General features: G+C 45.7%; 1 protein-coding gene across 1 annotated transcript in view; it reads right to left on the bottom strand.

Moving 5' to 3' along the window:
• The window catches only part of LOC120021248 (mediator of RNA polymerase II transcription subunit 13-like), a 112,692-nt gene that overhangs the window by 32,393 nt on the left and 66,278 nt on the right, over positions 1 to 14,021 (bottom strand). The window contains exon 4 of the mRNA XM_038964917.1: positions 13,503 to 13,586. Within this exon, the coding sequence (XP_038820845.1) occupies positions 13,503 to 13,586 (84 nt within the window). The remainder of the gene's footprint in view (positions 1 to 13,502; positions 13,587 to 14,021) is intronic.

The raw sequence follows: 14,021 nt of genomic DNA, 5'->3' as shown, positions 1-14,021 counted from the left end.
GTTGCCATCTCTGTTCAGCTAGCTATTACATTACACCTCTGTTCAGCTAGCCATTACATTACATCTCTGTTCAGCTAGCTATTACATGACATCTCTGTTCAGCTAGCTATTACATTACATCTCTGTTCAGCTAGCTATTACATTACATCTCTGTTCAGCTAGCCATTACATTAAATCTCTGTTCGGCTAGCTATTACATTACATCTCTGTTCAGCTAGCTATTACATTACATCTCTGTTCAGCTAGCTATTACATTACACCTCTGTTCAGCTAGCCATTACATTACATCTCTGTTCAGCTAGCTATTACATTACATCTCTGTTCAGCTAGCTATTACATTACATCTCTGTTCAGCTAGCTATTACATTACATCTCTGTTCAGCTAGCTATTACATTACATCTCTGTTCAGCTAGCTATTACATTACATCTCTGTTCAGCTAGCTATTACATTACATCTCTGTTCGGCTAGCTATTACATTACATCTCTGTTCAGCTAGCCATTACATTAAATCTCTGTTCGGCTAGCCATTACATTAAATCTCTGTTCGGCTAGCTATTACATTACATCTCTGTTCGGCTAGCTATTACATTACATCTCTGTTCAGCTAGCCATTACATTAAATCTCTGTTCGGCTAGCTATTACATTACATCTCTGTTCGGCTAGCTATTACATTACATCTCTGTTCGGCTAGCTATTACATTACATCTCTGTTCGGCTCGCTATTACATTACATCTCTGTTCAGCTAGCTATTACATTAAATCTCTGTTCGGCTAGCTATTACATTACATCTCTGTTCGGCTAGCTATTACATTACATCTCTGTTCAGCTAGCTATTACATTACATCTCTGTTCAGCTAGCTATTACATTACACTCCTTGCCACTCTTGTCATCTGACAAATGACAGGAGTGAAATGTTAGCTAAAAAGACTGGTACCCAGACCATCACACATTGATATCAAGTGGAAATAACGCTATTTACTATTTTATTTGAGTGCTTTTAGTGGTCAGTGCTTTAGATAGACAGCGTGCGACCTGGAATAACAGATATTATCATATGCTGCATTTAATATATTACAGGAACCAGGGGCTTAGGGAACGTCTCTGTAGATGGTAAATAGCCTACAGTCAAGCTAGACAGAATTTGGAGAGCCTAGCTATGAAACAAGGATGCGGTGTCTGCTGTGCTGGTGTGATATATAATCTGTATTTATATTGATCCTCTCTCTCTGCTCAGTGACTGAGGTGTTTACTGACGCTATAAGAATCACTGAGGATAAAGGAAATGTTTCCCTCTGCTTTTTGTCACTCAATAAACGGGCCTATTAAATGATTGAGAGTGTGGTGGTGAAGGAGGTGGGGAGGTGGGCAGCTAGGGGCCATATCATGGGACAACGAGGGCGCGAAATGGGAAAAGAATACTGACAATTATTGTCCACATTTTGCATGTAAGAATTTCCACCAGAATTTCTGCTAGAAATGAAACAATTCTGACCCCAACCCTGCTGGTGTCAAAAACAAGTCTAGCGTTATCACAAGTCAGATCGTCTGGTATTGTTCCATTCCCCAGTAGTGTTGTTGTTCAGCTGAACAGTCTGTGAGCCATCCTGGTGCATTAAGTCACTAAGTGGTAAATTGACGAGGCATTACTCTGACATGATCCTCTTTGAGAAATAAATCGGTGTGTGTTTTCTATGCTGCACTCATCCCATCCTTTACAATGCTTATGTAAACCACAATGAATTAACCTGATCACATACAAATTAAGAGAAATAAAGAGAAAATTCTGATGCCACTACTAGAATTCCTAAGCAGCGGTATGCAACATGCTGGTTGGTGAATCACTGGCAGAAAAAGGCATAGTGTGTCCTCTGCTTCTTTCTCTCCATGCTCTTCAGTCATCTTCCACTTGAAAAGGGGGCTAAGCTGAGCAGTATCCCACGAAGAGAGCCCGGCGCTTAAAAAGGAGGGAAACTTCTTGTGACGCGACTGATCCACACAACTCTACCCTACACTTAGAAAAAAAGGTTCCAAATGGGTTCTTCGGCTGGTCCCATAGGATAACTCTTTTTGGTTCTAGGTGCAACCCTTTTAGGTTCCTGGTAGAACCCTTTTGGGTTCCATGTAAAGCACTCTGTGGAAATGGTTCTACATAGAACTCAAAAGGCTTCTACTTGGAATCAAAAAGGGTTCTTCAAAGGGTTTTCATATGGCAGTGGTCACCAACCAGTTGATTGCGATCGACTGTTCGATCTCCAAGGCATTCATAGTCGTTCACCAAACATTTCTGTAAAAAACAACAACGATAAAGCCTAGCATTCCTATTTGTGTTTGTTTGTTTAGCGCTGTTGCTGATAGGTGCACTTGATTCAGCAGCCCTAGCACCACAAAGTCAGTGTTTCCGTTTGGAACCATTTCATGTGTCTGAAGGTAGAACTCTGGATACTCGGCAGGCCCAGAGAACAAATATATCTCAAATCACCATGCCTGTGCAAATTTCCTCGAGCCATAGGCTGTAAAAATAAGCCTCGGGCGCACAGCAAAGTTGACACTGTGAGATTTCAAAACTTTTTAAACCCTGACTAAAGAGAGACTAAATGAATACAGCAAAGAGCTTCTGTTTTTATAAGTAAATTCATGTTTAAGATGTTATTCAGGACTGTCAACACTATTATAAGCCATAAAATGCATGTTCTCCCTACTTCCACTCACACTACAACCAGAACTGCAGCTACAATGAACGAGTAGCCTATTGCAAAGTGTTCCAATAAGCTTGAGTTGTTATTATTAGCAGCTGTGTCTTTTTTAATATTGAGGAATATTTTACTTTCTCTGGTCATAGGAGTAACAACATGAACTGGTGCATGAGGCAGAAATAATGCACTGCGAATTGAGTTTCGCCATCAACTTGAATACTGTGTCCCCTTTTCTCAGCAGAGGGAGGAAGAGAGGAGGGACGTGAGTCGGGTGAGAGGCAGTTTCATCGCTGCTCTCTCCCTCCCTCCCTCAGGCTGACCATCAGATCCAGGCCATCAGTCCAGTAAAATTGAAAAAGCTAATTATTATGTTCATTCATTCAGCTGTGCCTCACAAGTAATACAACAAATTATTTATTACTAGCGTGATCATTTACCTAAAATTATTTTGAAATATAATTTCAAAATGGTCTGAAAATATCAACGTTGACAGGGCAATTCAAGCAGAGCCAATATGCAGTAATAATCTTTTGGGCCTATGTTAATGTTGCATAAGCTTGTGTTTTTTAAGTAATGATTTTGAAAAACTCTGAGCGGTAGAGCTTGGCTTGCTTTTGGGCACAGAAGTGATCTGAACTCCCCTGTCCTATGGGGACAGCTTAAGAACCCTTTTAGTTTCTAGATTTTTGTTCTAAGAGTGTAGGAGTGTATCACCACAAAAACCGTTGGATGTACATGCCTGCGCTGCTCCAGGAGCCCTACACACACACCTGCACATGCACACACACACTCAAGATCACACACACACACACTCAAGATCACACACACAAACACACGCCAGGCTTATCTCAGAGCAAGCCCTCCTCATCCCTTAGCAGTGTGCCACAATCACTGAGGCAGTCAAGCCAGCAGAATGAACTGCCAGTGATCTGTTCCATCCTCTCAGCCACACGCAATGGGAAACAATTAACACGCCACTCTGAGATGCATCTCTCTGGATGTGAAGCGGAGGGGGAGGAAGGATGCGGAAGAGAGAGGGGAGGGAGGGAGAAAGGGACGAGAGACAGAGGGGCGAGAGACAAGGGACGGGAGGGAGAGAGCTGGGAGACAGATTTGGGAAGGTGAAGGACGGAGGGGAGAGGGAGAGGGGAAAGAGGGGAAGAGAAGGGGAGGGAGAGAGTACTTTTTTTTTTTTTACTTTCCTGAGGTAGCGGCGTGACCTTGTGATGTAGCCTGACAGCAAATGTCCGTTGCCAGGGAGATGGCTAATGTCTCAATGTCATTGGCTCCCTCCTGGCCGAGGGGAGAGGGGAGCGAGGGAAGCCATCCAGACAGCCTTACACCAGGAGCATCACGCACGCACACACACACACTGTAAAGACACATGCACACACACACACACACTGTAAAGACACATGCACACACACACACACACACACACACACACACACACACACACACACACACACACACACACACACACACACACACACACACACACACACACACACACACACACACACAGTAAAGACACATGCACACACACACACACACACTGTAAAGACACACGCACACACACACACACACACTGTAAAGACACACGCACACACACACACACTGTAAAGACACATGCACACACACACACACTATAAAGACACATGCACACACACACACACACACACACACACACACACACACACACACACACACAGTAAAGACACATGCACACACACACACACACACTGTAAAGACACACGCACACACACACACACACACTGTAAAGACACACACACACACACACACACACACACACACACACACACACACACACACACACACACACACACACACACACACACACTGTAAAGACACATGCACACACACACACACACACTGTAAAGACACATGCACACACACACACACACACACACACACACACACACACACACACAGTAAAGACACATGCACACACACACACACACACTGTAAAGACACACGCACACACACACACACACACTGTAAAGACACACGCACACACACACACACTGTAAAGACACACGCACACACACACACACTGTAAAGACACACGCACACACACACACACTATAAAGACACATGCACACACACACACACACACACACACACACACACACACACACACACACACACACACACACACACACACACACACACACACACACACACACACACACACACACACACACAGTAAAGACACATGCACACACACACACACACACTGTAAAGACACGCGCACACACACACACACTGTAAAGACACATGCACACACACACACACACACACCACACACACACACAGTAAAGACACATGCACACACACACACACACACACACACACACTGTAAAGACACATGCACACACACACACAGTAAAGACACACGCATGCACATGCACACACACCAATATTCATACACACATTTGCAGTGTTGGTATGCAAAGAAAAATTAATTCTCACACACTACAAAACCCACAATGTACAGTACCTAAAAAGGGGAATTCTTTGTCTGGCAAACAGAAACAGACAGTGAGTTGAGAGGACCAGAGAATAACTTTGCCCCTCACCACTGAATCGTGAACAGTGTCAGTATGCATATCACCATATGCACAGAAAGAAATGCATATGAATGAAGGTAGTGCAGCCGAATAAACGTCTATGTTTAGCATGCATAGAGTACAGGAGAGGAGAAGCCCTGCTGCCTGAGTCTTCAATACACTCCAATCATTCAGCTGTCTCTGGTAATGCTTCGTTCTTATCTATGTTTTAACTCTCCACAGATATCTCTCTCTCCATCCCTCTATCTCTCCCTTTCACTCTCTCCCTTCTTCTCTCTCACTCCCTCTCTCTGTTTCTCTTTCTCTCCCTCTCTTTCTTCCTCTCTCTCTCACTCCCTCGCTCTCTCATTCTCCCTCAGCATCTGATGCAATCCGTAACCAACACTCTCAGACACAAAGAGAGAGAAGAGAGGGAGTGTGTGCAGTGCAAAGGGAGGGGGGCATATCTCCATAGATGTGCCAATCCTTCCCATGCCCTACAGGCACACAGGAATAAACACCAGAGACTCTGCCAAAGCCCAGAACACGGGCAGACAGGCGGATACAGCCCATTAGCGCCCCCTATGAGACAGAGAGGGGATAGCTTCTCAGTGGACGTGTATACAGGACAAGGCAGAGTAGGCACAAAGGAGACAGCAGCAGTAGCACACGCTCAACTGAGCAATGCTCCAATGTGCATGATGTCACTGATAGATGGGCCCTGTGAAGGCTGAACCCTGTGAATTGTTTTGTGGGTTGGTCATGTCCAGTGCATCTGTGTGTGTGTGTGTGTGTGTGTGTGTGTGTGTGTGTGTGTGTGTGTGTGTGTGTGTGTGTGTGTGTGTGTGTGTGTGTGTGTGTGTGTGTGTGTGTGTGTGTGTGTGTGTGTGTGTGTGTATGTGTGTGTGTGTGTGTGTGTGTGTGTGTGTGTGAGTAGGTGGAAGAGTAGTGTGTCTATGTGTGTGAGTAGGGGGAGAGTAATGTATGTGTGTGTGTGTGTGTGTGTGTGTGTGTGTGTGTGTGTGTGTGTGTGTGTGTGTGTGTGTGTGTGTGTGTGTGTGTGTGTGTGTGTGTGTGTGTGTGTGTGTGTGTGTGTGTGAGTGAGTGAGTGAGTGAGTGAGTGAGTGAGTAGGGGAGAGAGTAGTGTGTGTATGTGTGTGAGTAGGGGAGAGAGTAGTGTGTGTATGTGTGTGAGTAGGGGGAGAGTAGTGTGTGTATGTGTGTGAGTAGGGGGGAGAGTAGTGTGTGCATGTGTGTGAGTAGGGGGGAGAGTAGTGTGTGTATGTGTGTGAGTAGGGGGAGAGTAGTGTGTGTATGTGTGTGAGTAGGGGGAGAGTAGTGTGTGTATGTGTGTGATTAGGGGGGAGAGTAGTGTGTGTGTGTGTATGTTTTTTTATTGGAATTTTAATTTCTGTTCAGACATGCCATTGTTCAATTGTGTGTGATCACCATTAAGAGTGAATGTGTGAGTACATCTAGATGTGTGCGTTTGTGTTTGTGGCTGTGTGTCTGTCTGTCTTTCAGACTGGATGTTGAGGAATGGTGCAGTGTCCCCCCTCCCTCTTTTTTGTCTCTCTCCCTGTCTCACTCCCCCCCCCCTCTCTCTCTTTCTTTCAGTCTGTTCAATAATTCACAGGAAGGCAGTGGGGCAGGCTTGGCAGGGGGTGCGCCAGCTGACAGTGTATTCAGACAAAGCTGTCAAACTGGAGAAGAATCACGTGGGTGCAACAGTGGCTAATCCCCCCCTATCCTCCCTTATCTGTTCCCTCTTCCCTACCCATTCCTATGGCAGATTTCTGCCCCCCTTAGGACCCTCCCTCATACACGCACATGCAGCCGTACGCAAACACACACACACAGAGAGAGAGAGAGAGAGAGAGAGAGAGACACACACACAAACACACACAAACCCTGGCCTCTCAGAGCCTAGCATGGGGGCTAACCATATTTGGTCTCTCTGGGAAAGGCCTGCACTCTCGAAGCCCCAGCCCAGCCCCGCCCTCACAACCCTCTCCCCTTCTCAGGGGAAAGACAGCTCCTTATTGTTCTAAGGAGTGTCAAGCGGTGTCACATTTGTCCAACCCCCACAGCTCCAGCCCCCTTTTCAAAGCTTCAAAGTGCTGTATCCACCCTCCACTCTAGACACACATCATCATCATCACACAGCAGCAGCAACACACAGATTCCATCACTGTAACTCAACACATCTACCATTCCCCTTGTTCAGGACAGTTTCCTCTCCTCCTCCTTCTTCTCACTTCTTCACTCACTCACTTACTTGCTCTTGCTCCCGCACTCCTTCAGAGTGACAGAGTTCCTCCTCCTCTCTGTCGTCCAGCTCTTCCCCGGAGCGGAGGCATGCAAGTGTTTTTCTTTTCTCTTTTCTGCTCTCCTCTCTCTGTCGCTCTCTCTTTCTCTCGCGCTCTCTCTTCTCTCTCATCATTTTCTCGTTGCACAGTCAAAGCAAAGACAATGCCGTCTTAATAGGCAAATTAATTAGCAAGCAGCAATTTCACTCATTGAAAACGGAAACTAACTGCGGCACAATGAAGACAATGTTGGCACTAAACGCTGCGCAGAGGAAGACATGATTTAGAGAAGACATCCAGGACAGTTTAGGACTCCCACACACTTGAATTGTGATTGATTGGTGGAGCTGCCATAGCTCAACTGACTATGAGGCAATGCCAGTGTTCTTTTGTGAGGCTCCTTTTCTCAATTGGTTAGTTAGAGGATGTGTCTAAAACCATTACAACAAACAGAGGCTAAATGCATAGCCGTGGGAAGTAGGGGTGCTGTGGGTGCTGCAGCAAATATGTTTTTAGACAAATTTGCAATTTATAATTTTTTTTAAACAGAAAGACCTTATTTACATGAGTATTCAGACCCTTTGCTATCAGACTCGAAATTGAGTCCTGTTTCCATTGATTATCCTTGAGATGCTTCTACAGCTTAATTGAACTCCACCTGTGGTAAATTCAATTGATTGGACAAGATTTGAAAAGGCACACACCTCTCTACATTACTTCCGTCATTACTTCCGGCGCCGACAGAGATGGCCGCCTAGCTTCGCGTTCCTAGGAAACTATGCAGTATTTTGTTTTTTACGTGTTATTTATTACATTGGTACCCCAGGTAATCTTAGGTTTTATTACATACAGTCGGGAGGAACTACTGGATATAAGAGCAACGTCAACTCACCATTATTACGACCAGGGATACGACTTTTCCGAAGCGGATCCTGTGTTTTGCCCATCACCCGGGAAAATGGATTGGTCCCAGCCGGCAAACCAATACAACGACGCCGTAAAAGGGGCAGACGAAGCGGTCTTCTGGTCAGGCTCCGGAGACGGGCACATCGCGCACCGCTCCCGAGCATACTACTCGCCAATCTCCAGTCACTTGACAACAAGGTTGATGAAATCCGAGCAAGGGTAGCATTCCAGAGAGACATCAGAGACTGTAACGTTCTTTGCTTCACAGAAACATGGCTCACTTGAGACACGCTATCGGAGTCGGTACAGCCAGCTGGTTTCTTCATACATCGCGCCGACAGAAACAAACATCTTTCTGGTAAGAAGAGGAGCAGGGGGGTATGCCTTATGATTAACGAGACGTGGTGTGATCATAACAACATACAGGAACTCAAGTCCTTCTGTTCACCTGACTTAGAATTCCTCACAATCAAATGTCGACCACATTATCTACCAAGAGAATTCTCTTCTATTATAATCACAGCCGCATATATTCCCCCCCAAGCAGACACATCGATGGCCGTGAACAAACTTTATTTGACTCTATGTAAACTGGAAACCACATATCCTGAGGCTGCATTCATTGTAGCTGGGGATTTTAACAAGGCTAATCTGAAAACAAGACTCCCTAAATTCTATCAGCATATCGATTGTGCTACCAGGGCTGGTAAAACCCTAGATCATTGTTATTCTAACTTCCGCGACGCATATAAGGCTCTCCCCCGCCCTCCATTCGGAAAAGCTGACGAATTTTGTTGCTTCCAGCCTATAGACAGAAACTAAAACAGGAAGCTCCCGCTCTCAGGTCTGTTCAACGCTGGTCCGACCAATCTGATTCCACGCTTCAAGATTGCTTCGATCACGTGGATGTTGTTTGACGCATTGCGTGGATGTTGTTTGACGAATACGCTGATTCGGTGAGCGAGTTCATTAGCAAGTGCATTGGCGATGTCGTACCCACAGCAACTATTAAAACATTCCCCAACTAGAAACCGTGGATTGATGGCAGCATTCGCGCGAAACTGAAAGTGCGAACCACTGCTTTTTTCTACCAAAAGCTGCAGACTCTCCTTCACTGCAGCCGACGTGAGTAAAACATTTAAACGTGTTAACCCTCGCAGGGCTGTAGGCCCAGACGGCATCCCCAGCCGCGTCCTCAGAGCATGTACAGACCAGCTGGCTGGTGTGTTTACGGACATATTTAACCAATCCTTATCCCAGTCTGCTGTTCCCACATGTTTCAAGAGGGCCACCATTATCCTGTTCCCAAGAAAGCTAAGGTAACTGAGCTAAACGACTACCGCTCCGTAGCACTCACTTCCGTCATCATGAAGCGCTTTGAGAGACTAGTCAAGGACCATATCACCTCCACCCTACCTGACACCCTAGACCCACTCCAATTTGCTTTCCGCCCCAATAGGTCCACAGGCGACGCAATCGCAACCACACTGCACACTGCCCTAACCCATCTGGACAAAAGGAATACCTATGTGAGAATGCTGTTCATTGACTACAGCTCAGCATTTAACACCATAGTACCCTCCAAACTCGTGATCAAGCTCGAGACCCTGGGTCTCGACCCCGCCCTGTGCAACTGGGTACTGGACTTCCTGACGGGCCGCCCCCAGGGGTTGAGGGTAGGTAACTACATCTCCACCCCGCTGATCCTCAACACTGGGGCCCCACAAGGGTGCGTTCTGAGCCCTCTCCTGTACTCCCCATTCACCCACGACTGGGTGGCCATGCACGCCTCCAACTCAATCATCAAGTTTGCTGACAACACTACAGTGGTAGGCTTGATTACCAACAACGACGAGATGGCCTACAGGGAGGAGGTGAGGGCCCTCAGAGTGTGGTGTCAGGAAAATAACCTCACACTCAACGTCAACAAAACAAAGGAGATTCGCTACACTCGCATTAACATCTGCTAACCATGTGTATGTGACAAATACATTTTTATTTTATTTTATTTTATTTTACATAAGGTCTGACAGTTGACAGTGCATGTCAGAGCAAAAACCAAGCCATGAGGTCGAAGGAATTGTCTGTAGATCTGGAGAAGGGTACCAAAACATTTCTGCAGCATTGAAGCTCCCCAAGAACACAGTCGCCTCCATCATTCTTAAATGGATGAAGTTTGGAACCACCAAATCTCTTCCTAGAACTGGCCACCCGGCCAAACTGAGAAATCGGGGGAGAAGGGCCTTAGTCAGGGAGGTGACCAAGAACCCGATGGTCACTCTGACAGAGCTCTAGAAACTCTGTGGAGATAGGAGAACCTTCAAGAAGGACAACCATCTCTGCAGCACTCCACCAACCAGGCCTTTATGGTAGAGTGGCCAGACCGAAGCCACTCCTCAGTAAAAGGCACATGACAGCCCGCTTAGAGTTTGCCAAAAGGCACCTAAAGGACCCAGAACACGAGAAACAAGATTCTCAGGTCTGATGAAACCAAGAATGAACTCTTCGGCCTGAATGCCAAGCGTCACATCTGGAGGAAACTGGCACCATCCCTACGGTGAAGCACGGTTGTGGCAGCATCATGCTGTGGGGATGTTTTTCAGCGGCAGGGACTGGGAGACTAGTCAATATCGAGAAAGATGATCAGAGCAAAGTACAGAGATCCTTGATGAAAACCTGCTCCAGAGCGCTCAGGACTTCAGACTGGGGTGAAGGTTCACCTTCCAACAGGACAACGACCCTAAGCACACAGCCAAGACAATGCAGGAGTGGCTTCGGGACAAGTCTCTGAATGTCCTTGAGTGGCCCAGCCAGAGCCCAAACTTGAACCCGATCGAACATCTCTGAAGAGACCTGAAAATAGCTGTGCACCTGACAGAGCTTGAGAGGATCTGCAAAGAAGAATGGGAGAAACTCTCCAAATACAGGTGTGCCCAAGCTTGTAGTGTCATACCCAAGAAGACTCGAGGATGTAATCGCTGCCAAAGGTGCTTCAACAAAGTACTGAGTAAAGGGTCTGAATACTTAACTAAATGGAAACAGGATGCACCTGAGCTCAATTTCTGTTTTGTTTTCACATTGTCATTGTCGTATTGTGTGTAGACTGATGAGAAAAAGTAATAATTTCTTCAATTTTAGAATAAGGCTGTAACGTAACAACATGTGGGGGTCTGAATACAATGTATATATATATATATATATAATGGGCACCCAGATGCTGCGTAGGCAACACAATAATATCAGATAGAGACAAGATGGCCCGCATTTTTGTTTTGTGGCCGCCTTCCGCGTTGGCTATTATGTTGCAATATTAACATTCTCGACCTCTTGTTGATACAAAATGCTTCAATATTCGCAGAATGTTTCCCAATTTTGGTGGGAAGTGCACGAGACAATGGCATTGTCATAGTACACTGTATATGCCATTCCTTCATATAGCCTATAGCAGGGGGTTGGCAACATTTTTCATATGATTGCAAATTTACAATTGATCCTACCATTTCTAAAGAGCTGCATGTCAGTTATGATTTTCATCTAAGCATTGTAGGCTGCTCAACTGTGCCCCAAAAAATGTCTAACTGCCCACCAATAGAACAATTCTAGCTGGCTACCTGTAGCGAGGCGCTGATCATTCAGCGGTGCTGAATCACCGGTACGGCCTTAATGCTTAGATTTTCCTTTTGAATTTCATGATTTTCTTCATTCCTTGGTTGAGTTTGTTTGTCTTTATGTGTCCTCGTCGATTAGAGGCCTAAGTAAGTCCTTTGATGTATGCCTTTTATTTCAATGCATGTACAGGATTTATCTGGCATAGTTTGCATTCACAGTCTGCTCCGGTTACTTTCACATTGATGTCGGTATTTGAAGTCGGCCTTGATAGCGTGTTTTATGCATCTATTTCATGTTGCACTGCATGCGTGTTCCACAAGTAAATGAGTCAATGTAGCCTACTTCTCGCGGCTATGGCTGAGTGGGCTTTTTGGTCTCTCTCACACCTTATGCCATAAGTATGGAGGTACTGAGATCTCTCTCTCTCTCTCTCTCTCTCTCTCTCTCTCTTTCTCTCTCTCTCTTGTTCATATTTTCTGCCTGCTGTGTCCTGGCCCTTGAAGGAGTCACACTCAATTCTTTCAACACCTTTGGAATTGTGCCACAGCGTGCATCTTTATCACTGGGAACCTCTCCACAGCTACATACCGTAGGAGAGGATCTCACTCCTAAAAACAAGGATATGGAGAGTTCTCAAACTGCAACTCAATGTATTTGCATAATTGTAACTAATTAACAACTTAAGATGTGTCATGATCATCTCAATCCCTTTTGCAAGATATCTTTGAGTTAAATGTTTCCTGTAACCAAGCAGATAGGAATATGTGTCTAATTTATGAACAGATGGAATTAAATCCATCTTACATAATGTTGTTTTTTTTTAACCGTCAATAATGCACCAAACTTCAAGCTAAGCAAAAAGCGGAGTTAAAACAACAATTCCCCTCTCCTGTGCGCCTCTATTCTGTATGTCTCTGGCATTCACGCACGCACGGACGCACGGACGCACGCACACACACACACACGCACACACACACACACACACACAGCCACAAACCCCTCCTCTGCTCAGCTCTCACAACTCACCAACGTTCGCTACCCCTCTCTCAATAGTCTGACACTCAGGCAGTCTGGCGGACCAGTTCTCGCACTCTCACACACAGGAGCCGAGCCGTCGTCTGTCTCACAGCAAGAGCCTTTCCCACCTTTCCCACCTGCGAGCACAGTGACATGATCCCAGGGGCTCACAGCCAGGTGCCGCGAGGTATTCAGAGGTGTCACCACATCCCAGGCGGGATGGGAGCAGACGGCGCACGGCAACCATTCACACCGCCTGTCTGTCACACCCCCGGACCCAGCGTGGGGGCAACGTCCCCCCAACGTCAATCTAGTTATCACCGTGTCAGAACAACGTGGCGGCGATGCTGTGAGGAGGTTGTGTGTGGGATTGAGAAGGATGGTTAAACTCACCTGGTGCCCATATGCTTCTCCTCCAGCTCGTATGGCTTGACAAACCACTTCCCAATCCGCACAAAGTCCTTGTCCATCAGACACCTGGGGGATGGGAGACATTAAACATCTGTATCACAGTATATATATATATATATATATATATATATATATATATATATATATATATATATAATATACACACAAATATACATGCACATAGACACATACTGTACATAGAGATTGGCACACACATACCCAATCAGGGAAGAACAGAGAATGGAATAGAATAGATTTGTTTTCATACCTGAACACTCACATCAATGGAGTTACACAGTACCATTAGATGAAGACTCTATGTAAGGCTTTATGGCAATGCAATATAGTGCAGAGGTATAGAGTTGGAAGAGAGGAGGAGGTAGACTCAAGGTAATAAGAAGGTTCATTCAGCCTGCCCCCCTATGATGATCATTGATGTTTAACTTCATTGAAACCAAATATGTGCTGGTTCATTAAGCAGATGGGGAAGCTTTACTGGAG

The sequence above is a fragment of the Salvelinus namaycush genome, chromosome 26 (genome assembly GCF_016432855.1).
Source record: "Salvelinus namaycush isolate Seneca chromosome 26, SaNama_1.0, whole genome shotgun sequence".
NCBI lineage: Eukaryota > Metazoa > Chordata > Actinopteri > Salmoniformes > Salmonidae > Salvelinus > Salvelinus namaycush.
Note: the sequence above shows the minus strand (reverse complement) of the source record. Positions and strands in the feature narration are given on the sequence as shown.